Genomic DNA, 27139 nt, shown 5'->3' with positions numbered 1-27139 from the left:
TGACTGGAAGAAAAACAACAACAACAACAACAACAACAGTCCCCCAACATAGATCCTTGTGGAACTCCAGATGTTATAACTGCAGATACAGAGAAGTATTTCACAATTTAACTAGTATTGCATACCAAACCACTGATACACATCTATCCAAATAATCAGGGGGTAAGTCATAAGCACTTCAACTTTACTGTCAGTATTTGGATTTTATTTAGACTGTATTATTAGTATTTCATCTGGAATAGTATTTTCACTTCATTTTGGAATATTCTGGGAAAAAAAACCTTCCAATATTATTTTCACAGTGTTATTTATGAAGTATTTTTTCAGTTACAGAAAAAAATGCCAGGCAGAGTTAAGTTAAAAATGTAAGTTATTATTTTAAAAGTTCAACTTTGAGTCAGTTAGTTGAAATTTTGACGAACCTCTGCCTGGCATGTTTTTTTCAGTGGCAGAAACAAACGTATTTCATAGCCCTCGTATTCTTTTATGATAAAGAGTGTATGCGTGTTTCGGCGGTGCCTTGCGTATTTCCGAGGGAGCCTGAAAGCAACTGCAGTCAGTGGCCGCGGCGCTGTGAGCTGATCTTTGTGCGAACGAAGCAGCGCAGCAGTCGTAGTTAGCAACCGACAGCAAACACACTCGGAGACGGCGGCGGGTCACCGATTTTGGGACTGAAAAATAACTCATCCGGCGATTACAAAGTGACTGGGACTGCCTTAAAATGGTAAGGTGACATTTTCGAGCTGGGCCGGGGGAGATTTTTTTCCTCCCAGCTTGCTAAGCGGAGAGCCAGCAGGCTAATGCTAGGCGGTTAGCGAACTGTTTTCCTGACTCATTATTGAGAAGCTCGAGGAGCTAGGCTGCCATTTTACACCAGGCTGTTAGTCTGTCCTGGCCTCTGCCTTTGACTGTGAGAAGACAGCCTTTTGTTGAATACAGTCCAAGTACCACACATGTGTATAAGCGATTGATAAGTGTGGGTCACATAGAGGCTGTGTTTTGATTTGAAGCTGGTCCATCCATCGTTCGGGCAGCAGACGAAGCTACCAGGCTAATCGAGCCTCAGAGGCTAATGGGAGCTAGCAGTATTGCGTAGCAGCGCCTGACTCCATTCCGGGGAATAATCACAGCGAATATTTTCCAAATTAACAGACGCCGGGGATCATTATATTCAAAATATACCCAAGTATCCGTTGGGGGTAGGTTTTTTTCGAGCACAGCCCCGTGGACCGTGCGGTGCGGTTTGGTCATTCGAACAGGACACACTCCTGGAACAACTGGTGGAGCGGAGCAGCGATACGGTCGCTCATTTCCTGAGATATTAGGAGAAGCTCGGAGTCAGAGGTAGTGCTGACACTGAGCTGCCAGAGCGAAGCAGCTGTTGGAAAAGGTCTGTTTTCATACTAATCGAGATTCCTGGATATACGTCCTCACAGTTCTCCTTAATTTAAACAGTGCACTTATTTTAGACACTGATCATTAAAACGAGATATTAAGAGTCGATGGCAGTTGTACCGGATTCTAACTCTTTAGTTTAGTTCACTTATTATTTCTTCCCTTTTATGGAGTCCTAGAATTTGTCAGGATCCAGGACAATATACAGCACGAGTCTGAGTTACACCTCACTCCTTTGTGTTTCTGGAGTAATGGGAAATGTGTGCAGCGATTTATTCAACATAAAAATCTAAATAAGGCAAAATCCGAGTTTTTACAAGTCTAAGGAGTTTGAATCATGTTATCTGAGCACTTTTTTAAAAAGTCCTCCAGGCTTCAGACAGTCAGAGCTTTTCTTTGGATGTTTGTCTTTTGTTCTGGTCCGTCAACATGATCCCACAGTGCTTCAATGCCTCTGGAGGTCAGTCCACAACCGATAGTCGTCAAATGTCTGTTTTTCTATTCATATGTCTTTGTTACATGGACAGTGTGTGTGGGCTCATTGCTTTCATGAGTAACTGTGGGATTGCACGGTGACTTGTAATCTAAACGTCTCTGTTTATAATTCTGACCATTGATGCACCAGTGGATGAAGTCCACCCTGAGAGCTTGACGGAGCCCCCAGTGGCTGTGGACACTCACTGTTGTGCCGCTCTCCTCACCTCAGTACATGTTGGCAAACAGAAATTTAAAATTTGGATGGATACATTTCTTTCTTTGAGGGCTCACTGTACAACATGTCAAGAAGTGCCAAGACTTTGGCAAATGTCCTGTCCAGGGTGTACCCTGCCTCTCGCCCTATGACAGCTGGGATAGGCTCCAGCGCCCCCCGCGACCCTGAAAAGGATAAGCGGAAGTGAATGGATGGATATTCAGCTAAACAAATGAGAAAAAGTGATGCTTTTTTTCCTTTTCCTTGCTTGTTTTGCTCCTCGGGGAGAAAAACATAAAGAAGCGAGGGCATTGCTGTATAAATATTTGTTTAAATGAAGCGCTGTATGGCACTTTTCCCCCCACAATGACACGCAGTGTTTAAATATGTGTTTTAAGGTTTCGGAATAGACTCAAGTTATGGTGAAGTCTAAGTTCTAAACTTTGTTCCATAAATCTGCGTCTTCGGCAGTATGTAATTGTGAAATAATTGGCTCAGTTTGACTAAAATTGTGTAATCAGAATCACCTTATTACTTTGAGTTTGTCTTTATATTGATTTTAAAGCTGACCCCCCCACGCAGTTTTAAAATGCTGCGGTTCAGAGGAGTTTTAAAAGACAGATGTTTCTTCCCTGGGTTTATGGCCTGCTAGTTTTCTTTATCAGGCTTTTATTTTGACGAATAGTGTTGATTATTGTATTTTGATGTACACTTGTCCTCATAAGTGAGGCGTCACCTAATCTTATTAAAAAAGAAAACGTATTATTAGACCAACAGGTGACAAAAGGCCTTTATTATAGTGGGCTAAAGACATTAAAGCTTTTTACCATCTTCAGAGTCTAAACACAAAAGGTGCCAAAGAGCAGTTATATTTCCACTTCTGTTGAACCTGTCACTGTCCTGCTGTTTTTACTGACCCTTTTGCTTAAAGCTGAAATGTGTCTGATAGTTCAGGTCATCTTGTTTCTAACGCTGTTTGTTCAGCACGTGCAGGTTCAACAAAACTTGATGGCCTGAGTTTAAAAATGACGTCGAGCACACTGATTGGCCGGCTCCTTGCAGCTGACTTCACCTGTGAATCAAACCTTTGCTTGATTTGCTTTTCATGCTGGTTTCAGCCGGTTTACCATGAAATGAAGTGTTTGAGGTACTGAAATAAGGAAATGTTTATTAGAGAAGGCGAAGAGTTTGTTTCACATTTGTGGCTGTAGATCTGCATGAACTGTAAACCGGAGCAGGGCTCACTTTTATAAGAGCAGCCTGAAAAGTCTTGTTACATCGCTGAAGGTGGTGCTAAAGTTTAATTCTGTAAGTTTGTGTTGAATCTAAGAGCTATGGCCTCGCCTCTGCAAGTGCCTGACGACGACGTCAGCATTTATTCACTTGTGTCCTGCTCTGCCGTTTTGATGGCGGTGGGCTTTTTCTCTCTGATCCATCGGTCTCTCAGAGACGTGGGGTTTCAGAAGGGTTAAAATGAACGCAGACGTACATTAAAGAACAAGGTTTGACTTGAAACTGATCACAATCTAAACCTTTACAGGTGTTACCTGATCAGCAAGCTTGAACATGAAGAAAAGTGTTTTTCTTCCTCAGCTGTTCCCATCCACTGCTGTTTGTTTTAGTGACAAAGCTGTGGGATTGGAAAGGAAGATGAAATGAAATCTGCCCGTAAACAGACAGATGTCTTGTTTGGCTTCCGTCTGTAAATTTGGCAGATTTACCTCCAAAACACACCAGGTGTGTGTCTTTGGTGTCATGACTGATGCAGTTTTGTTCCAGCTTTGTAATCATGTTCCAGGTGTTTCAGAAGAGCTTAGTCTGCTTGGGGTCTTTTATTTTGAAAATTGAGCTCATTCTCTCTGCTGATTCTGCGTCTGACTTCCTGTCCTCTTCCTCGACTCCGTGGAGCTCGACACAGATTCCTCAAAAGAAGCAATAAACTGGGCTCAGTTTTAAGCAACGTGAAGCCTCGGCTCTCTATTTCTAGCAGCATACAAGGGCGAGTGGAAAAGGTGCTAAACTACATTTATCTTAAAGCTTTAGTAGCTAATTAGTTTTTATTTATATTAGTCATCAAAATCTACTAATACGCTGTTTTGTAGATGGAGCCAGCTAAGAGTGTATGGTGTAATGGAAAAATGGTCCAGTGAAACATGTTCTGGAAATATGGAAAATGTAATGCTGCACACTGATGAATAACTTAACAAGTGCTGAATATTGATGCTGACCTTGACCTGCAGACCTGCTGTGCTGAGAGTGAACACACAGGAAGAACTCGGGGGCAGCATAAAGGGTGTATTGTAGGTTTGTATAGTAACCACGATGAAATAGCTGCACACCCATCCTTCCTCACTTGCGTGGTTATTTGGTGGATTTGCCACAGGGCAAAACACAACAAAGAAAATGCTCGGTCATATTTTGAGCTCGGTCAGCCTCTTTATAGCTTGAAATAACCGCAACATGCAGCCTGTGTGCCTTCCTCCTGACACGTTTATCGATGCCGTGGAGCTGTTTGTGGCACTTGGATATCCCTCGATCTGTGGCTTTCAGGCTTATGTTGCTTTTCCGTGTGTAGCATGATGGGAAATATGCATGTAAAGTGATTTATTTTTTCTTCTGGCTGCCCTCTGCTCCTCATGATGGGCTCTTTCACAACAGCTCACTGCCTCATGCTGAGTTCAGATGTCTCGTCCATTCTCTGCTCAGCATGGACGCCTGAAATCTGCCTGTTAAAGATGACTTGTGATCTCTGTGGACATGACGCGGTCTGTAAACAGGACGGTGTCATTAGGAATACTTGGAAATGGCTATTAAAGAGATTTAAAGGTGGGAAAGGGAAACGTGTACTTATTTCTCATGTTTGGTTAAATTTACTGAACCTACTATTTGTTCACATTAATATCAGTGTTGGAAATCTACAGCATATAGTTTTACTTGACGTGAACATACACAGATATGAGTGTACCAGCCTGATATCAGTGTTTTTCTACATACTTCAAAGGATATTAATATAAAGTTTCATGAGCTCAAACTGAGAGGAGCTGACATAAGTGAACTGAGCATAGATTTAATAAAGGCCATAATCAGTCTGGTTAGGTTGGTGTCAGCGTAGAGGCTGATCCAGGGTGTGCATCAGTGCATAGAGCACAAAGGAACAAATGTTTCCGTTATTGGCTGATGTGCTGATTATTTCCTAAATTAGTCTGATTCATAATGTCTGTAAAATGTCCTTGATGATAATAATAACCAGAAGAGATGGAAATACCTTTTGTCTATAATAAACCTCACACTGCATCACTGACAGGAATCAGTGATAGTTTCTGTCCAGGTCTGCGACACAGTTCAGTCAGTGTCACCAAACTCTACATAGATCTGTATTGAGCGCACGCAAAAACGTTTGCAGGTGCAAGTGTTGTATTTTGAGCGAAGAAAAGTTGAATTTGAGTGAACAAAATTCATTCCTGCGTAGGGCTGAACGATTATGGAAAATAATCTAATTGCGATTTTTTTGCCCCAATATTGCGATTGCGATGCGATATGCGATTATTTTTTAAGGTCTTTGTCTTCTGTATTATTAAACAAAGACAAGCAATACATCATATAGTATGGCCAATACTATATTACATTAATTTTAAACTGTTCTTTCCTGGAAGACAGACCTCTGTTATGATGACATGAGGTGATGCATGAATTGATGACTGACATTTTTATTTAACTTCTTCAATCACAACAGTATATTTGAACATACACAATAGTTTATTTTTAGCTTACAAACATCTGAGCATAAAGTGCTGACAAGGAACCCTGGTGTAAACATTAAAATGAAAGTCAGTACAATGTGCAGATTGCAGAAATATACATAAAAAACATCAGTGGCTTTACCACACTCAGTTTTTCGACATCTGTGAACTACTAGACAGTCATTCAATTAAAAAATAATATTAAATAAATAAAACTAATAAATAAAAAATACACACATCTTACTGATCTCTGCAGTCAGTAACATTACACATAAAGTGCAAACATAATAGCAATTGTATAAACACACACACAAACACGCCTTTAAAGTTTAAAGGCGTGAAATTGGACGGTCTAGTTCTGATTAGCGTCACCGCTGTCTCGGTGGAGTTTAATAAACTCGGCCGTCTGCTTCTTGCTATCTAAAATATAACCAGACACTGGCGTAAATTCTCGACTGTCTCATACTTCTGTTTAATAAGTTTTCTGTTTGACGTTTAGTCAGCTGTGTGAAAACCAAGGAGGAACCCACCCGGGGGATTAATAAAGTTTTATTTTATCTAATCTAATAACTTTAATCTCAGCCAAACCGATTTACTCACGAACAAACAAAACACTGAAAAAAGCCCAACAATAACATTTTTAGGTTGTCTAAGTGACTTATATATTACGTTTAACCCGAGCAGCGAAACTCCGCGGTGATCTGAAAATGATGTGCCGGGAGTTGTGCCGTTCTCGGCCGCATCAGTAACCCTCGAGCTCCCGGCTAGCTGTCGAGCTGGTGGGTAGCAGACGCCTCTGAAAACGTCGAAGCACTTTTGCAAATATGGGATATCTTGATAAACCGAGCAGATATTTGATGTTTACACAACTACTTTCTCGCCTGAAAATATGTTAAAAGTTTATTTTGTGACCCAGAAAGATTAGTATGAGTAATTTTAAAACTTAGTAGCGGCCGCCATTGCTGGAAACTGGAGTTTGGCTGGGCCGCGCTATGAATTCTGGGATATGGTAGTAATTTGGACAGCCTTCGGCGCGTCGCTGTGACGTAATCGGTCTACAAATGCGGCCTCAGGAGGATGCAGCCCATGAATTTGGACATGTCCAGAGTATAATCGCAGCCTTTGCGGTTAGAAAATTGCACTTGATCATGTCGCGATATTATCGCAAATGCGATATATCGTTCAGCCCTATTCCTGCGTGCAAAAAATGTATTTCAGCGTTTGCTGTTTTACTTACACACACACACACACACACCAACAGCCCCTCTCGCTCAGTTTTTGCATGTGCGCTCGCTCACAACGTGTTGCTTGCGCTCTCAACATTTCTGCCCGTGTGCGCTCAACTCTTTCTCTACACCGTTATGTTTGTGCCACAAAACCAGCCAATCACAGACTTGGATGCAAAAAAATCTGATTGGCTGTTCTGGTCTCCAATCAGCTCGAAATGACGAAATGCAATATCCCAGAATCCATTTGTCCGAAACTCAAACGAGGCAGTGGTGGAGAAACACAGAGGGGCGGAGTTTGAAATATTACTCTGTCTGGGTCACAAAATAAACTTTTAAGATATTTTCAGGAGAGAATGTTTCTGTGTAAACTTCTAATACCTGCTCCATTCATCAAGACATCACATATTTGCATAAGAGCTCTAACGTTTTCAGAGATGCCTGTTACCCACCAGCTGACCGGGTCACTCGGGTTAAACATATAAAAGGCTGAACTGACAAAAAATCACCGACTACATCAAAATAATTTTCTCCTCAAAATGCAACACTTGCAAACTTTTTTTTTTTTACGTGCGCTCAGAATAGTGGCACAAAGGTTTTCCTGCCCCAGGTGGCCTCTGGGAGCTGAAGTTTTACCTTGTTTAACAAGCGGGTTATTAAACTTGCTTATGCTGACATGCTTATGTAAATTAAATCAAGGAATTTTCTTTGGGTGGTCCTCACTTAAAAAAAAAAAATCCACGCAAATAAATAAATCTGCTGTAATTTAAAAATAACAAAATTCACCACAGCAGTGGATCATTTACTGTAAACATGATGAATTCATTTTAGGAAACATGATTTAAAAGTATAGCTGTACATAGTAATGTGTACCCTTGGTCACACGAGTTAAGATGATCCTGTTGTGTCATCTGGGACTCTGAGGGTTCGTCTGCTTGATGTTTGAGATCCTTGGATGTGAAGTTTTGTTTGCGTGCTCATCAGAAGCAGATTTATGTCACAGTGGCTCAGATGATTTTTAATGTTTGCTTCTGTTGGTAAAGCTCCCATGTGAACTCTAGGTGGTGTGTGAAGCGCGCTGGCGGGTGTTGGTGTGTTTGGCGGTGGTTTGTTTCCTGGTAAATGTAGGGTAATAGGTTGTGGAGTCTGTCCCAGACACACTGATACTGGGCTAATCTGATTTACCGAGCACTGCGTGTTCCCTGCTCTTTCTTCCTGCTTCCTTCCCGTTCAGCAAACCTCTCTCGCGCTCTGCTCGAGCTGAGAAACCAGAAACATGCAGGTGAGCTGTGAACCTCAGGAGTCGCTTTACCTGTCGGCCACACTGTGGGACAGGTGATCATCAGGCAGAGGTTGATATGAAAGCTCACGGAGGCTTTGAAGTTATTCTGCAGCAGCCGAGCAGGGTAAGAACTTACAGCAAATATTTCTGGACTTGACTCGACAGAGGCGTCATAAACCTGTTAACTCTTCAGTACAAAGTCTGTGAGACGCTGTTCACACTGACGTGTAACTAGAACTGAAACCATAAGTGCTGTGGAGCGAGAGACTTTAGTTCTTGGTTTATTCTGATTGTGCTGCTGGTTTAAAGCATTTAACCGTTTGCAGTCGTCTCTGATAAGAAGTAACTGTAATCTTGACTTTGGGAGAAACTTTTTGAGCTGCGTCAGTTAAAATGACTTTCAACTGTCAAAGTAGTGAATGGTAATAAAGTGTATTTGTAATACACTTCTGACTTTGGAAATGCTCGTTTTAATGAACAGGACTGACATAGGATTTCAAAGCCAAGTTGTCTAAAAGTTCTAGAAACGGTGGACAGGAAAACAAACGGAGTAACCCAGACAGCTGTTTCACACTTCTTCACATCTGGCTCATTAAGCTCCATTTTGGAATGAATACCTTTGTGGAACAGATTTTCTGTCTCCTGGTTTAAAACTTTGAGTGACATGTTGTTCTTGACTTACCTGGTTACCTGGAGGTGCTGAAGCCCCTCCAGTCCTGTCCTGTAAATCAGGACAGAAGAAGAAATGAAGTGAAACAAGTCTGCCTGTTTAAAAGTGGCAGAGATGGCTCTCTTTGAAGTCTGCTCTTTTCTTCATCGTTCCTGAATGAGCTCCGCCCAGTCCCCAGCACACTGTTAGCATTACCCAGAATGCTGTTCAGCAGGGCCATTTTAGAAATGCGTAGTTTGTGTTAGTAAGGGTTGCCATGATGCCATCTGATGACCCCTCTGGTGCACGAGCGCTCGCTGCAGTCTCCTAATGATGCGTGTTTCTTCTCAGGGAAAAACATCCACCTCAGCCTTTTATTGGAGTAGAAGCAGCTGAAACAGGAAGCAGAGTAAACTGCAGCGCGCTCCAGCAACTGTGACGCCACTTTTGGTGCACACGGCTTATTAGCAAGGGGCGAAGCAAGCATAAACCACATTAACTTATTATTGTACATAAACCGTATGATTAGAGGCCTTAAGTGAGAAGAATATGGTAAATGCAGCACCTGTCAGTGTGCTCGTTAGCGTGCCTAGCTGCCAGTAGCATAATGTACTTAAACCGCTTGGGAAGCCACAGGTGGTGCTTCGGCGGTCTCCTGCATTGAGACCTTAAAGTCCAAAGAAGAGGAGCGGCATTTTGTTGCTCCTCATCATGAAGCTTCTTCATAAACAGACGTGGACTCCTGTGGGCCTTGTTGCTGTCTGTGGTTCAGACTTATCTGGGTCAGCTGTCCGCTGACACGAGTCACGACCTCTGAGCTCCGCTGCCTTCCTGCTGCACACAGAGGCGTTGTTGATAACCGTGGGCTGGGATTCCCATTTCACAACAAGCGCTCTGCGAGCTTCCGTTTCCTGTTACTCGCTGTCACACGGCTGTGGGGCTGATTATAGGTCAGGCACTGGATACCTGCTGCTGTGGGAATCTGAAAGCTGATCACAGCGCCGCCGTGAAGGGCACCTTTCTCACCGCTGCAAGAACAGGAAACGGCGGAGACTGAGCGCTCTTACACTCTTACCTGCTGTGGTCCAATGAGTATTCACAGGTATTGTCTGCCCCAGTTGCCACGGCAACAGCTCAGGTAGGGGCTACCTTTTGCGTTTAAGCGAGGATCTGCTGAAGAGGAGCCAAAAGGTTACAAAGCTTGACTCAGTAAAAGAAAAAGAAACACGCGAGGCTGCTGTGAAGTGGACATCACACTCATTTCTATTTTTAGTGTTATACTAGAGCAGCTTTTCATGATTGACAGATCAAAATAACCCCTTGGGTACGTCCCCTGTCTGAAACAAGCTGAGCTGGAGCTGAGTGCTGTGTTTAGGATCTTCCTCAGTGGCGTCAGCGCTCATCTTCATCACACTGCTGTGTCTCAAGTGAGTGCAAAAGTGAGTTTTACTGTGATTCCAGTCAGAAAGAGGTAGGGCTGGGCCATATCATACCATTCACGGTAATACCGGTGTAATGTTGGGCAACGATAAGAAAATGAAATATGGCGATGGAGTATGGGTAAAACGCGCATGCGCAGTGCCTTTGTTTTCATACACACATGGCGGAAAAGCATGGCGGCGACGGAGAATGAGAAGAGCGAAAGCGGATTGTTAAATGAAACCAATGAACCAGAACTGGTTTGTAAAAATGCTGCAGCTTCACTGGTGTGGAACTGGTTTAGCTTCCGTCCGTCAGATACACAACAAAGCACTATTTATGGTAGCGCATGCTAGCGGGCCGTCGTTATTACAGTGTTTTTTGGAAAATACAGCACACTTAAAATCATCCTTTGATTTTTCTGAAAGTCGACAGAGCCCCTTATAATCCCGTGTGCCTTATGTATGAACTCTGGTTGTGTTTACTGACCTCGAAACGATTTTATGTGCACGGCGCTCGAAAATCTGTCACATGTTTTAGTACGACTTTGCTGAGCTACGAAGCCGCACCGCTTGATGGATTGTCGGAGCATTACAGCTGTCGTAGGCGGAGCCTCGCGGAGTGATGCGTACTGTGCTTCAACATAATATTACCGTATTGTGTGTGTATAAGCTCTTTTTAAGTTGTGTGGATATTATACATGGTTGTGCTGAGGATATGTCGGCCAGTTTCCACTGGAAATGCCTTTTGGTTAAACTGTCAGACAGGAATTTGCGCTGTTACATTTTTATATAACTTTAATGCAGATAAAACAGCTGCTTGTTTAAGTGAAAACACACTGATGTTTGTTTTGCACTAATAAAGTTGTGGAGTTGTAAAGTATTTTGTCTGGTGTCAATTATATCGTCAGTTATATCGTTATCGCAAATTTTCAAATGTATATCGTGATAAATGTTTTTGGTCATATCGCCCTGCTCTAGAAAGAAGCCAACACGAGTCGGTCATTTCTGCTGGAACTCTGCGTGTTATATCTGAGCAGTTGCCTGTTAGACGCTCACATAAGGTCTCAATCAAAGACCCATTTCCAGTGTTTCATTTTCTACGCCTTCAGAAGCAGAGCTGTAGCTGAGACGACCTGCAATCACCCAGACTGGTCGTTGGAAGGAAGTAAACAGACGATTTCGCGTGTGTCACATCCTGAATATCTGGCCCTGATAGCCGTGAGTGGTCATGCCTGCTCCTGCTAAATATAGCAGCGCTTGCCTACACGAAGCAGCAGTTTGTGCCCGTCCACCCTCCTCTTCCTCCTCCAGTCACACAGCAGCAGCTTCAGTCTGTTTTCTCCCTCTTCATGTCTGTTCTCAAATAATCAGAATTATAAACATGGGCTAGCAGTGAGCCGTGTCTTTTTATGATTACCCATTCTCTTTTAAACATAACATTAAATGTTAACTCACAAGGTTCGTGCCGAGCAGCTTTTCTTTATTTCACTTCTGTGGTTTCCCCGCAGAGCTTCAAAAGTCCATCGAGCAATCTGTCATGTTTCCTAACCTTTTGTTCCTGGATGGTCAGCTAATGTTCATAAAAGTTAAACACTGTTTGTTTACTGTAGTTGGTGTAATTATACCAACTAATAGAGCTGTTTATACTAAAATAATGCTAATAACAGGTTTATTAGCCTCATGTGACTTAAACTTCATGAACTTGATGTTTGAGGACAGATTTTATTGTTTCAATCGGGACTTCAACACAAATGTGCTGGTTTAGTCTTTGTGTCCAGCTCTCAGCTGAAGGCCTCTGTAACTAAGAGCAGCCTCATCTACTCTGCCTTCTGTCCCACGATATCTTCTTTATAAGTTTGCTTTGGTCTCTGTTAGACCACGTCCTTACAAGTGATGGCTCAATCGCAGCTGCAAGGGCTGCAGCTGGTGAAAGACTTTGTTTCCTGACAGGATGATGGCAGTAAACACAGAACATATGCTCAAAAAGCTTATTAGCTTACATACTGCTACCTGTGCACGTTTCCTAACATACATATTCTTCAGCTTGTGATTGTAAATCAAAACAAAGAGCCAGTAAGTCGAGTGGATTGTAGTTCAGACCTGGTTGCTTTGTTCCTAGTGTCTCGGTCTCTGCGTCTCTGTGGCTTCAGAGATGTTGATGCTGCAAACCGTGGCGTTGGTTTACCTCCTGCTCGTGTCCTGTCAGCAGGGATGAAATTACAGCTGTAGGTCTCTCTGTTATCCCTAATGATCCGGCCTCTGCGTGCTGCCGATGTTTACCCTCCTCGTGGTGCGATAGTCGTGACTCAGTCTTTCCCACAGGATGGGTTTTTAAACTCCTTCCTGAATCTAGGAACCTCATGGCTTCACGTCCCAAAGTTGGAAAGAAATTCACTACCTCGCACGAAGCATGATCCAACCCCAGCAACACCTTTCTTCTACTCGTATAATTAAGACAAGACTTTACAAGGTTTTTCCCCCTCATGAATGTGCCAGTCTGAATTTTTATCTGGTCTGTTTGCCAGTGTTTGTTTTTCTTTTTTTCGATTATAAATTGCCTGTTGACTTCCCAGACTTTCAAAATATGATCTGAGTTGTCCAGTAGTACGCCAGTGGTTTGAAAAACTCCCAAACAGGCCTGTTTAATTGTTTTTAGCCCTTCAAGATGACAATTCAGTGTTTCTGATTAATTTAGAATCTCCCAGAATGCATTCCCATACTGCCAAAGCAAACACAGGTTATAAATGTAGGTCATTGTGTTTGTGTGTTTCTCCTAGCAACCAAAAAACCCTTATTGACTGTGGAGGTGGAGTTCGTGTACAGTGAGGCTGTGGTAAGGGAAACTAGGCAGGCGCTGTAGTGACTAATCTCATTAGCTGACTGACGCTGGGTCCGGTCAGCATTGTGTCTGCTGGCTCAGATCCAGGTGTCAACAAGGTAAATCCAGGTAACCTACCTGGCTAATCACCAGCAGGGCTGCTGCAGTGATTTTTCAGTGCCATATGTTTGAAGGGAATCCTTAAAAACACAAGTTTTGGTGAAGCTTTTATTTATTTTTAAGTCAAAGATTGTTAATCAGGTGGCTTTTTGTGTCTCTTCGTTTTCTTTGCAGGTCATCTGGTGAAGACTTCCGAAGCTTTTAGGTGGAGGAGTGGCAGACAGCGCCACCCAGGCGTGCAGAGTGGGACCCCTTCCCGTCTCACATAACCGACGACCAGCTTCCCGAGGCCGCCACCATCGTCCCCAGATGGACTCCAGACTCTGAGAAAAGAGCGAGGCAGTTGGGACCGAAATCAAGCGAAGGAGAGGAGGCGCAGGGGGAGGAGCACACGCTCGCTGGAGCAGGAAAGGGAGGGCATTGGTAGGGAGCGGAGAGGACACTGGGCTCCACCACGATGTCGTCAAATAGGACCCAGAACCCACACGGACTGAAACAGATAGGCCTGGACCAGATATGGGACGACCTGCGGGCTGGCATCCAGCAGGTGTACACGCGGCAAAGCATGGCCAAGTCACGCTACATGGAACTCTACACGTATCCTGTGTGACTGCGGGTGCTGCTGAGTGTGTGTGATCATACAAACCAGCTTTATTAAGTGTGATAAACCAGTGTGTTACTGAGCAAGAGGCAGGAAGGGCATTTAGGAGCAGGCTCAATCAGTAAGCATTCGGAGTAGTACTCTGACACTGGCGTAACAGGATCTATCTAGAGGCAGTAAAGCTGGAGATTTCCGTAGGTGTGGAAGGATTATTCACGGTTGGCTTCAGCTGCTCCGGATTGGCTCTGGCCTGCTCAGATCTTAGGTCCTCTTTTGGCAGGACGCGGCAGTTGGCCGTCGGCTTGCAGTCGCTCGAGTTTGCTGCCGTGCTGGGCTGTGTTCGCCGCAAGTGTCCTGCGGTGGAGTCGGTCTCTGACTCCCCTCCAACCCCCACCACCCTCTCCTCTTTCTTTAAAATACATATTTATTTGTTTTATTTACAGGAAATCCCCTGTACAAAGCCACAGGTGCAGTAACTGATGTTTAGCAATAATTGTGTTAAATCATCAGGTTTCTGTCTGCTCTGCATTATTGTGAATAAAGCGCCTTGAGGCAGCTGTTGTTGTGATTTGGCACTTTAAAAACAAAATGCAGATGAAAAATTGAATTACATTATTAACCAAAATCACCCTGATCAGGATTTTTGCTTCATTCAAGCAGCCATAGCTTCTGTTCTATTGCCTCTAATCATTAATGTGGCTGCCTTAAGAACTGCAATATCCCTTTAGTGCTAAAAGTTAACAACCTAACAGCAAATTTTCCGTGTGTGTTTGTTTCAGATGGTTAATCTCACTAGCGTGTTACTTCCTTTTCTCTGAAGCACAAACTTTTTTTCTAGTCGTTTGTTCCATTAATGAGTTTCACACACGGAGCAAACAGGAAGCAAACCTTTGATTCAGAGCAGTGTTTGTGTGGTTGAAGTTGTGTTTGAAAGAATTTCACTTTCTGCTGAAGACATTTGGCTCCATTGACTCTTTATTAGACGCTCTGTTATCCAGACTTACAACGAACTGTAAGACTAAATAGAAAATAAGAAGATTTGGTTTATTTTTTCCACACGTTTAGAAAGAAGCCAAGAAACAAACCACAAACAAGGCAGACGCTGTACGAGTGCCTCCACGGCTGAGATAGCTGGCGTATATTCATAAGCCTGCAGTGATTTCATTTTCAGGGACGCTAAAGGGAAGAACATGGAGATTTCTTAATCTCCTGCCATAAATAGAAAAACCATCAACATGTCTTCAGTGGTAATCTCGTGGCATCGCTGCTTCAACTGTCTCTGCTTTAGCTTTTCTGACGTCCTCACACAGGTTTTGGTTTCTAAAGGCAAACAGATGCTGAGAGTTACGAGTCCAGTGATCAGACGTTGGCGTTCGTTACGATGCGCCGCGTTCAGTGACAGACTGAAACCTCCGACAGCCATGTTTGGAGGTTTGGTGACTCTCATACAAACACATCAGCACAGGGAACATGTGGGATGAAGGTCACGTTGTTCTCAGTAGAAGTTCATGTTTAACAATAAACGCCCTGGTGGGCGGGGCCAAACAGACCTTCAGGGAAAGAATATCTGAGCTTGACAACAAGGTTAGTCTTTGATATGCTGCTGCAGAGTTTGGATTACTCACCGACCCTGAGCTTGATGTTCACACTGTAATCTTCCCTCCAACCTTTGAGTAGGTTTTAAAAATTGGTTTCAAAAAGCTTTATAAAGTTTGTCTGTGCAAAAGAAAAGGTTTAAGTCCATAAAATGCGTCTGCAGGGGACGTGGGCGTAAAGTCTGAAGAGCTGATTATCCCCTCGTGCACCTTTCCTGCTAAAGGTTGCACATTTCCCTGAAGTATGAAATAAAGTCCACCCGGCCGTGGAAGCTCGACGCTGCGGTCGTGTCCCTGCAGACGGCCCAGGTTTAAACTGGGCTCTGTGCACATGTGCTGTGATTTCATGCAGAAAAGAGAGAGCGACAGCCGAGGACATTCCTCACATACTTGCTCTTGATGTTACAAGCAGCCAGATGTGAGGAATGCAGCGGTTACCCTGATGTGACGTGCGCACCTTAACCCTTCGATCAGACATGTATATAACTATTGCACCAGCGTCCACCAGTCCAGCCAGGGCCGGGGCTCTGTGCCTCCAGCAAAGCCCTCCAAAAAGTCCACCACTCCAGGCGGGGCTCAGTTCGTAGGCCTGGAGCTCTACAAGCGGCTCAAGGAGTTCCTGAAGAACTACCTGACGAGCCTACTCAAGGTGAGTCCATGGTTACCAGTCGCAGCCTCACCGAGTGCACCACGGACACCTTTCAACTCCTCCTCCCTTTGCTTTCCGCGTTATCGTCCGCAGGATGGCGAGGATCTGATGGACGAGTGCGTGTTGAAGTTTTACACCCAGCAGTGGGAGGACTACCGTTTCTCCAGTAAGGTCCTTAACGGGATCTGCGCCTACCTCAACCGCCACTGGGTCAGACGAGAGTGTGACGAGGGACGCAAGGGCATCTACGAGATATACTCGGTAAGTCGTGACAGTTCCTTTCTGTTTGAATGCACAGAGTTAAAAATGCAGTTCCAGCAGGACGAAGTTAAATACGTCACCTGTCCCCAAACAGCAGTTACACAAAAGCTTTACCTGACAGGTCGCAGTAGGAGCAGATTCATAGCAAACACTGTTTTATTAAACTTGTGGTTCTCCTTTACTCTGCCTCCTCTCAGCTGGCACTCGTGACCTGGAGGGAGTGTTTATTCCGACCCCTCAACAAACAGGTGTGCAGTTTTCCTTCTTAAAGAAACAGCGCAGTGATTAAAATGCTGAATTCTGCATGTTTACTGAAGCGAACCTCTCTCCCTGTCAGGTAACAAACGCCGTTCTGAAGCTGATAGAGAGAGAGAGGAACGGTGAGACCATCAACACCCGGCTCATCAGTGGTGTTGTCCAGTCTTATGGTAGGTCCTCGAGTGCAACAGGGGAGTAACCAAACACAAGCAGGTTATGAGTATCAGCAATGATCACACAGACTGAGAGCTGTGCATAACTTTCAGGCTGATGTGAAATTCTACTTGGTTTGGTGGGAGCTGTGAACGGAGGCTGTGGAGACTCACAAGCAGCTACTCTGAGCATGTGTTGGGTTTAACATGAAAAGCTGTCGGTGATCAGAGCAGCAGACTGTCTGCAGTGTCTTCACCTGTCTCACTTATATAAATAAATGACATCTGCCCATGCTGGAGTCTGCACACGTGTTCACAGGAGCTCAAATCTGACTAATTAAACCCAGCTGGAGATTTTTCTGACTGACTTTTGTGCAGCTGTTGAATGATTTGAATGATTTCAGAGTTATTAGCCTAACATCTATTCTGCAAAGGTCACACGTACATTATGTTTAAGATTTAACATGAAGATGCCTGCTCACAGCTGGGCGATGCTAACCACAGCAGCACAGGGCTGAATGAAGCTGGTTGCTCACTGTGACACGTGGTGCTGTCTGCGAGCACATATTACATTATTGTTGTTTTAAATGAAAGGATCGTTTCAGACTAAATTAGATGTGTAGACACTTTTGTTTTGTATTAACAGGATGTGGATGCTTTCATTAATCCCACCTCTGTCCTCCTGCAGTCGAGCTGGGCCTGAACGAGGAGGACGCCTTCGCCAAAGGCCCCACGCTGTCCGTGTACAAAGAGTACTTTGAATGTCAGTTCCTCACTGACACAGAACGTTTCTACACGCGTGAGAGCACAGAGTTCCTGCAGCAGAACCCCGTCACAGAGTACATGAAGAAGGTAGGCGCTGTGCTGTCCAGCTGCAAACAGCTGTGGGCGAACGAGCAGAGACACGTGGAGCTTTTAGCGCCGAGTCGTGACCAGAGTCCGTCTGCTTCCTCTGTGTGCGTTTCCTCAGGCGGAGGCCCGTCTCCTGGAGGAGCAGCGGCGTGTGCAGGTTTACCTCCATGAATCCACCCAGGACGAACTGGCCCGAAAGTGTGAGCAAGTCCTGATCGAGAAGCACCTGGAGATCTTCCACACAGAGTTTCAGAACCTGCTGGACGCTGACAAGAACGAAGGTAACCGTGTCCTTTCCCTGCTGGATGGGAGAGACGGCACCGTGACGCTGACAGGGAAATATTTTTGCAGCTCTGATCCCCTCTGGTGTGTGTGTGTGTGTGTGTGTGTGTGTGTGTGTGTGTGTGTGTGTGTGCGCGCTGCATTCCACACACACTCCAAACATCGATCTTTTCCTGGATAACTCAAAGCTTTTGTCTCCAGTAACGATGACCTGGTGTTTCACAGATGCAGCTTTCTCTCTGTGTGTTTCAGACCTGGGCCGGATGTACAACCTGGTGTCGCGGATCACAGACGGTCTGGGTGAGCTGAAGAAGCTTCTAGAGACCCACATCCACAACCAGGGCCTGGCCGCCATTGAGAAGTGCGGCGAGGCAGCGCTCAACGTACGCAGGACTTTTTTTTTCACCTCAGTGTTTCTCACTAGTTTAATGTAAGGAGTCGACTGAAGGAGAGGAGGCTCTGAAGCTTCGTTTGTCTGTCAGGTAGCAGTGAGATGATAAACGTGTGGCCTGTTAGTCAAACACACGGAGACCAAATGAGTTTGTTGGAGTTTTTAAAGCAGATTGATGGAGAGAGTGGGCGGATCCCTGAGCTCCACAGCAGATGTACTAACAGGACAATCACACGTTAGCATTTATGTTAAAAATGGCTCACAGGCTCTGACCTGTGTGTGTGTGTGTGTGTGTGTGTGCGCGTTTGTTTCCAGGACCCCAAAGTGTACGTGCAGACCACCCTGGACGTCCATAAGAAGTACAACGCTTTGGTCATGTCTGCCTTCAACAACGACGCCGGCTTCGTGGCCGCACTCGACAAGGTCAGTAACCACAGACTGTAGATAACAGATGGCAGCAGACAGTGTGATGTCATCCACTGGATTCCTACAGGCAGGTGAAATTTTAGACTCGTGGATTTGTCTCCTTTTGAAGGCGTGTGGTCGGTTCATCAACAACAACGCCGTCACCAGGATGGCTCAGTCGTCCAGCAAGTCTCCCGAGCTGCTGGCCAGATACTGCGACTCTTTACTGAAGAAGAGGTGGGTGATGTGCACAATGCATGTGAGCCGCGCAGCTCAGCATGTCGTGTAGTTACCCTGGACTCCTTCTGAGGCTTCTGCCGTTGTCTTTTAAATAAAGTCAAACGTGCTGTCGCCAGCTCTTACTTTCTTCTTCCTCTGTGACCTGTTTCAAACAGAGTCAACACTTTCAGTCCTAAAAGTGAAACATTGAATGAATGATGAAAAGCTCTGTGACAAACAGAAGTGCGCCACGAGGGGTTTGTTTGGGCAGCTGTTGTTTCCTGATCAGTGGATGCTGTTCCACTGTGGGACTCTCCCCAGCAGGACTGCGCTCTCTGTGGGTTCAGTAACTCTGAGTGGCGTCTGCATCCTGACTGCTTTGTTAAACTCAGGACAAAAACAAAGACGCTTTTCAAAGCGCGGCGAGGTGGACGAAGCTGCTTAAAAGCAGCTGAGGAGTGTGAGAGTGATGCAGCTGAGCAGACAGTGTTTACTTCATCCACACAGGGATGGTTTAGCTTTGCTTCAGAGGCTGAACAATAGTATAGCATCTGCCTGTCTGTAATTTAACCTCCAAATGAGATTTAAAACAACATTTTGTTTGTTTTTGTTTCCTTTTCAGCTCCAAAAACCCAGAGGAGGCTGAACTGGAGGACACTCTGAACCAAGTGGTGAGATGCTGTGACCCGAGCTTCTCTGTAAGGTGATGTCTTAGTTTTGCAGTGAAACCAAAGACTCCACGCTGTTTCCTCTCTTAGATGGTTGTGTTCAAGTACATCGAGGACAAAGACGTTTTCCAGAAGTTTTACGCCAAGATGCTGGCCAAACGTCTGGTCCACCAGAACAGCGCCAGCGACGACGCCGAGGCCAGCATGATCTCCAAACTCAAGGTCGGAATCACATGCGTGTGCACTCGTTACACACTCCAGGCAGCGTGTGTGTGTGTGGGTGTGGGGCGTCTGCAGGGTTGTTTTGACTTCTTCTCTTCCTCCTGCAGCAAGCGTGCGGCTTTGAGTACACGTCCAAACTGCAGCGAATGTTCCAGGACATCGGAGTCAGTAAGGACCTGAACGAGCAGTTCAAGAAGCACCTGACCAACTCTGAGCCGCTGGACTGTAAGTGCGCGCACACACACACACACAGCTGTCTAAATCAAATACACATTCAAAATAAAGTCTCACATGTATGTGAAGATGGACGCAGTTTCATTGTGTTTGTGTCACAGTGGACTTCAGCATCCAGGTTCTGAGCTCCGGCTCTTGGCCTTTCCAGCAGTCCTGCACCTTCGCTCTGCCCTCAGAGGTAATCCAGCACGCTTTAAAATTCATTTTTCTAATTTCATTCTTGCTGATTTCAGAGATAAAACTCTGACTTCTGAAGATCAAAGTCGTGATTTGATAAAGAAACCTCTCCCCCCTGCAGGCGCTTCCACCTTTTCCAGGTACGATTGGAAAAGGATTCCCACATTTCATCTCACAGGATCAATAAGTCATAAAAACATGATCAAGCAGTGCTGCTGGTAATGAAAACGAGCTGCTAGCTCGACTGCTTTAATGGTGTGACATGAAGGAGGAGGAGGAGGTGTTTTCATAATGTTGCTTATGAGTTATTGATCCCAGGAGTTCAAAGACATGAATGTCTTTTCCAACCAAACCTTGAAAAGTGAAGCGATATTGCTCCTCAACTTAAAGTTTTCCCCTCATGAATGTTTCGTGTCTGGTAAATTTAACACGTCGTAGGTTTTGTCATCCGGCAGCATCTGAAACGTATATCTTTGAAGCTCTAGTTCAGTATTTAACTAAATCTCTCCTGTAAAAACAAGGACAGTTTGATTTCCTCATTAAACATTTAAAGCTCAGTGTGGACGTTTGAGTGGTGACACATCAGCAACACTTTGTTCTTACTTTTTAAACGCCTTCAGCTGAAGGACGTGTGGATGGAGGGTTTAAATCATATGCCAGGTATTTGTTTTCCTGCTTTATAAGCTGCGCTAAGAAAACGACTGCTGCCAGAAGGTGCCAAGAAATAAAAACCTAATATGATGAGAGATTACAGGAGAGACGTGCAGACAGACGACTGTGGAAGTGGGTCACAGCTTTGTGCCGTGACAAATGGTGTTAATAAGAAGATCCCTTACAGGTCCGCAGACCTCAGGTTGAGTACCGTGGCTCTGACCCTCTGCCTCTCCTCCTGCACAGCTGGAGCGGAGCTATCAGCGCTTCACGGCGTTCTACGCCAGCAGGCACAGCGGCAGGAAGCTCACCTGGCTGTATCACCTGTCCAAAGGAGAGCTGGTCACCAACTGCTTCAAGAACAGGTACGCGTGCAGTCTGTGAGCGCACAGGTAGGGGGCGCTGTGGCGCCACAGCTCTGGTGATCAGCCATGAAAGTTACATCAAATATATTTGAGATTCTTGCGCGGCGAGTTTGTTGCAGTAAATGTATTTTTGTGTCTTACCGAGTTTCTATTTCACACTGGAGTGAATGAAACACCACTTTAGGGACTATTTTCAGAGGCGGATTAATACACACGTGGACTGTAGTGAGTATTTGGTGCCTCTGAAAGGTTTTAAGGCATTTGTGACACAGAGGAGCAGAATCTGAGGCTCGTGCTGAATTCTTCTTTTGTGGTGACTCTCAGGCTGGTAGCAGACCTGCAGAGCTCTGAGCGCACCGTCGTGAGGTACGTGTGGCGGCCGCGAGGAGCCGAGCCCACGCCGCTCCTTACTGTTGCTGTGCTTGTTGACAGGTACACGCTGCAGGCCTCCACCTTCCAGATGGCCATCCTGCTGCAGTACAACACGGAGGACAGCTACACGGTGCAGCAGCTCACTGACAGCACACAGATCAAAACTGTAAGCGCACAAACACCGCCGCCTTCCTTCGTGCTGCTCTGTCGCCGCGGAGCAGGCGTCTCTGACCCCTCTGCTCTGTTTTCAGGACATTTTGGTTCAAGTTCTTCAGATTCTGTTAAAATCGAAGCTGCTGGTGAGTCACGCTTTCTGTCCGGAGGTGAAATCCTCACGTGTGGCTGGTCTTTAGTTTCCATAGAAACGCTTTAGTAATGGCAGACCTGATGCTGAATCCAAACTTTGTGTCCGTCAGGTTTTGGAGGACGAGAACGCCAACGTGGACGAGGTGGAGTTCAAGTCCGACACGGTCATCAAACTCTTCCTTGGATATAAGAAGTGAGACACGCTCCACCTTAAATCCGCCTTAAATAAAAGTGTGCCTGTGATGTAGGAGGATGCTGAAGCTTGTTGCTCTTGTTTGCTGCGCAGTAAGAAGCTGAGGGTGAACATCAACGTGCCGATGAAGACGGAGCAGAAACAGGAGCAGGAGACGACTCACAAGAACATCGAGGAGGATCGAAAGCTCCTCATCCAGGTGCAGCTCCCACTCCACTCCACTCCACTCCACTCCACCCTCTGCATCACGTTTAAAACATGCTGAAAAAAACCAAACACTGAGCTTTTCCTCCGTCTCCAGCAGAGCTGTATGAGGGCATGAAGGGACATAAAGTGGTTCAGTGCAGCTTCTGCTCCCCTAAAAGTCACAGACCCACAAACATAAGAGCATGAACACGGACAGAAACGCACAACAAGAATCTCAGAGTTCATCAGGAGCAAACGAGGAAACGTTTGTTTGAATGTGTGACAGAAGCAAAAACCTCTAATCCAAACAAATCAGTTTGCTAAAGATTCTTATCTGCGTTAAAGTAACGGTGTGTATGATCCCAGCTACGGTGAGCTCGTCTGAAACTGTAGAACAGTGACTGTTAAAATATTTTCTGATCAGATTCAAACACACAAAACCAGACGGTCGACCCTGTGAAGGCGGGAAAACTGGAGACGTGTGCCGCTGCTCTTCAGACGGCTGCTGTAGTCACTCTGTAAATGTAAAAAATGGGGGATCTGCTGCTAAAACCTAAAAATATTTCCCATGTTGTAAACATGTAAAAGGCGCCGTCGCTGGGCATGAATCAGTTTGACTCTCCGAGGCTCCATGCATGGAGCCAGCTGTCAGATTTGCCCTCCTGCTCTCACACGGCGCTCCTGTGTCCCCTGCAGGCTGCCATAGTGAGGATCATGAAGATGAGGAAGGTCCTTAAGCACCAGCAGCTCCTGGCTGAGGTCCTGAACCAGCTGTCATCCCGGTTCAAACCCCGAGTCCCCGTCATCAAGGTACGCACACCTGTGTGTGTGTGTGTGTGTGTGTGTGTGTGGCTCAGAGTGTGACGAGTGTTTTTTCTCCCCCGTGGACAGAAATGCATCGACATCCTGATCGAGAAGGAGTACCTGGAGCGAGTGGACGGCGAGAAGGACACGTACAGCTACCTGGCCTGAGCGCCACCCGCCCTCCCCCCTCCCACCTGCCCGCCTGTCGCCGCCGGCTCTCCTTAGTTTAATTTTAATTTGTTATCTTTTTTGTTTTTTATTTTTTATTTTATGTCTGAGTAATAAAGTGTGGATCCCTCTGAGCGTGACCACCCTGATGATGACCGCCACCAAACCCGAGGGGGGGAGGGGCAGCTCGCTCCTCTCGCCTCAAGAGATGAAGGAACGAAAACGCCCCTCCTGTCGGAACCGGGAAACCCCTTCTTCACGCTCGCCCGTCCCCGCCTCATCGTGCGACTCGAACGCTCACTTCCTTGTTGTCATACTGTAAAAAAACAACCACAGACTGAGAGGAATAAACAAGCCCCGCCCCCCAATCACCACCCCCATCCCCTTTACATAAGCGTGATGAAATAGCCTACAGCCAATCAGAGGAGAGCCGCATCCAAAGGTTTCTGCATGCTACTGCCTACCTGCGCCACAGCGACCACGAAAAAGATTCTCACGTAAGCATAAAGAGCGGAGTCTCCCGGGCCGCTGCTGCCGCACGCCCACCAGGTCGACGCCAGTCCTGTAACTTAAAGTCCGCCACTGCATCGGAGGAGGAGGAGCCGCTGAGGTCGCGTCAGAGCGAGGTCGGTGGGTTCGAGCAGGAGTCTCTGTACCGAACGGTGGACATTTGTATAGTGTGGTTCATTTTCTAAATGTGTGATGAATAAAAACAAGGAAAGATTTCTCTAATGCCCGCCTCCCCCGACACTCTGTTCACCCGTGTTTAAAGGGCCGGTACACCCTGAAATCAGTCACATGCTTCTGCTCTGGGTCAGAGGTCACAGGTCCTCAGTCACTGCACAGATAGGCTCGGGTTAATGGTGGACGGACAGGTGAGGGTCAGCTGATGAGCTCATATTGGGTTTTATTTAAATGTTTGTCTCTGATGTCCTCTTCAGCTCTCAATGTTGGAGCAGAAGCTCGCCGGCGTCTCGCTGTTTTATGGTTCACGTGTTGCTCAGAGTTTAGCTCCGCTGCTGCCACGTTCAAGCAGGTCGGAGCTGCAGCCCACCAGCTGCTGGAATATTTTTGTACTCGGAGAGACATGGTTCAGTAATGTTTGAGTTTACTCACTGCTGCTTTATAACAACTGAAAAATGTAACGAGCACTTTGACCACAGGGAGGCAGCGACCCTCCTCTCGAGCTTTGAGCTCCATGTTTCATCTCAGTGCATCATTTCTGTTTAAAACAGTTTGTTCAAGTCAGCACGTCGTTCAGTTTGAGTTTCAGTGCAGTCAGATATATTTAATATTTTGATTTAAAAACCTTAAAATGTCTGTTTTAAATAATAAATTCATAATAAAATACTCTGGCATGATGTAATTATTTAAATTCTTAAAATAAATATTTTTAAAGCTGTTGGATAAAACTGGTTTTAATTAATCACCCCGAGGATCTGCAGGCTGGGTGACACACGGGTCTGCAGACGCACACTTGCACTCATGTCGGCTGCTGCAGGCTTCAGTTTGAACACTGCTGCCAAACAGGTCGTCTGGAAGGAATGTCATTAAATGTAAAACTCTGAGATGATCTGTGTGGTTTCTATTTAAAACAGAAATGATGCACTCACACAGAAAAACGACCTGTCTGCGCTGGAATCAGTAGCATGACTAACATGCTTTTTGCACAGATGACTACCCACACCTTAGATTGCATTCAGCACTGACTCGCTGCTCCACCCTGTGGTTCAAAGCGGTATTACACGAGTGACGGTATTAAATGACCATATTTGGAGAGGTTTGAATCCTGATGAACGGAGCGTCCACAAGCTGAGCACAACACATAGACACAGGTTAATAAAATATTTGCACGTCACTGAAGTTGCAGCACACTTCCTGGAGTCACCCACCAAACTCGAAGCTTCAAACAGGTGAGTTATTAAATAAAGATCATATAAAGGTGGAGACTTATGGAGCCTCCAAGCGGCCGTTGGAGGAACTGCAGCTCTTAAAGTTTTACCTGTGATGAAGGGCTCACACTGAGCGGATGTAGACAACAGAAAGAAAATAGTCCCTGCATGAAAAAAGCACATGAGTGTTTTTGGATATTTTAATGGGATTAGAGGCTCTCGATTTCTTTGAGCACCACAAAGTGTTTATCAAAAATGAGGCTGATGTCTCGAACACTGGGCATCCTGGAAGATGTGAGGGGAAACCTGAGACCTCGGATCTGAAGCAGACTTTCACTTTGGGTGGTGGTGACTAAGTAGGAAACAAGTTCCTCTGCTTCATGCAGATTAGAGGTGAGATTCACTACAAAAAGACGCAAATCTGAAACTGAAATGTCCTCACTGGAGTTTCCACATCTCATTTAAGGAACCTGACAAACTTTATTCCACAGAGTTCCTGCAGATCTTTGAATTTATTAAATGCTAACAATCAGTTTATCAGGGATGTCAACAGATAATTAGGTTTATATTTAACAAATGGAGCCCAAGTTACCCATTAACACAGGGGTGGGGAACTCAAGGGTGGGTGTCCTGCAGGTTTTAGATCTCACCCTGGGTCAACACACCTGAATCACATGTTCATTACCAGGCCTCTGGACAACTTCAAGACATGTTGAGATCATTTAAATCACTTTTATCTAAAACCTGCAGGACACCGGCCCTGGAGTTCCCCACCCCTGCATTAAGGGTGTGAAATGTCACTGAGTGGATTTGAGTCATAATGTACCTCATTAGGAGCCTGGCTACGTGAGTGAGTGCAATGACTCCAACAGGAAGTCACATGTTTAAAACCCTGAAACAGACCAATCAGAAGCTGGAACTACATGTTGGCTCCAGCATCGTTTCCTTCCGTCTTATCAGACCCATAAGCTGACCCAGGGTTCATTCACCTGACAGCCAACACGTTCACAGGAACAGCATCTGTCCAATCACAGGGATATTTAAATAAAGACGAGTTCTAGGAAAGTTTTTGTATCTTTATTTTGGGATTATTTCAATATTTGCACCAGCAATAAAAGCGAGTCTCATAGATCTGAGAGTGTGCCGTGTTTCTACTCTCAGGCTGCTCATCAGTGGTGTTATAGGTTTAATGTACACTTGTGTTTCTTTCCACTAAAGAGTATGATCATAGGTTATTCTGACTACATGAAGAAAGAAAACCGACACTGGGAACAGTTTATAATATTTTAATCTGCAACACTTTGAACAACAAAAACCCCTGTAAACATTACAAAATCAGCACCTGTGTGATCAGAGGAGAGACGTGGTCCTGTTGACAGGAAGAAGAAAAGAAAATACACCCGCAGCTTTCAGTTCGGGGAGAGCCGAGGAGCACCGCTCCCCAATCTCCTCCGTGTTCAGAGACGCTCCTCAGCCCTCCAGTCACAGCAGCGTTTACACATCTGTTCATTGATTAGAAAGCAGCTGCTACAAACATCTGCATCAGCAGTAAAAGTAAAAAACACGAAAGGTTCCCGCACAGATCGACGTGGGGACCTGCAAGTTTCAGAGGCCCTGAAGTCTCCCGACGACTACAGACGACACTCCGCTCTCTGTGACGTTTGTAATAAATTACAGGTGAAGAAAAGGGAGGTGGAGGAGGGGGGAGGCTGGTATTGCTACGAGTTGGTCAGACTTTGGGGTCTTTCCGAGCACCAGAATTCCCACAAGAGAAGATTCACATTGTGGAGGAAGAGGAGGAGGAAGGATCAGGGAGAGTGCAGAGGAAGGAGAGTTTTTCAAAGTAAAACTCAAGTCACTGAATTATCTGACGATTTTTTTAAGCTGTTCAAAT

General features: G+C 45.3%; 1 protein-coding gene across 2 annotated transcripts; it reads left to right on the top strand.

The window, feature by feature from the left end:
* Positions 1-546: 546 nt before the first annotated feature.
* Positions 547-24703, top strand: LOC146662708 (cullin-1). 2 transcript variants are annotated; one of them, XM_085419310.1, is made up of 22 exons: positions 547-724; positions 13517-13939; positions 16013-16187; positions 16281-16448; positions 16646-16696; positions 16786-16876; positions 17547-17710; positions 17829-17991; positions 18245-18375; positions 18699-18806; positions 18919-19025; positions 19630-19678; positions 19766-19897; positions 20005-20122; positions 20233-20309; positions 21206-21324; positions 21757-21862; positions 21948-21995; positions 22113-22195; positions 22289-22394; positions 23078-23191; positions 23273-24703. In XM_085419310.1, the coding sequence occupies exons 2-22, from the start codon at positions 13800-13802 to the stop codon at positions 23351-23353; spliced, it is 2331 nt and encodes a 776-aa protein (XP_085275436.1). In that variant the 5' UTR covers positions 547-724; positions 13517-13799; the 3' UTR covers positions 23354-24703. The 2 variants fall into 2 exon arrangements, with proteins under 2 accessions (XP_085275436.1, XP_085275434.1); XM_085419308.1 differs by having other exon boundaries at positions 18877-19025.
* The last annotated feature ends 2436 nt before the right edge of the window (positions 24704-27139 follow it).

Source organism: Rhamphochromis longiceps, linkage group LG9 (genome assembly GCF_057381845.1).
Source record: "Rhamphochromis longiceps isolate RC_006_pf linkage group LG9, R_longiceps_female_GT1.1, whole genome shotgun sequence".
Taxonomy (NCBI): domain Eukaryota; kingdom Metazoa; phylum Chordata; class Actinopteri; order Cichliformes; family Cichlidae; genus Rhamphochromis; species Rhamphochromis longiceps.
This window is presented reverse-complemented; position numbering and strand designations above follow the sequence as displayed.

What these genes read in the sequence shown, in the direction of transcription:
- LOC146662708 (XM_085419308.1), top strand. Translation starts at nt 13,800, where the DNA reads ATGTCGTCAAATAGGACCCAGAACCCACACGGACTGAAACAGATAGGC. An exon ending in GCGGCGAGGCAGCGCTCAAC is followed by an intron (nt 18,376 to 18,698) that starts GTACGCAGGACT and finishes GTTTGTTTCCAG; the next exon opens with GACCCCAAAGTGTACGTGCA. An exon ending in CTCTTCCTTGGATATAAGAA is followed by an intron (nt 22,196 to 22,288) that starts GTGAGACACGCT and finishes TTTGCTGCGCAG; the next exon opens with TAAGAAGCTGAGGGTGAACA.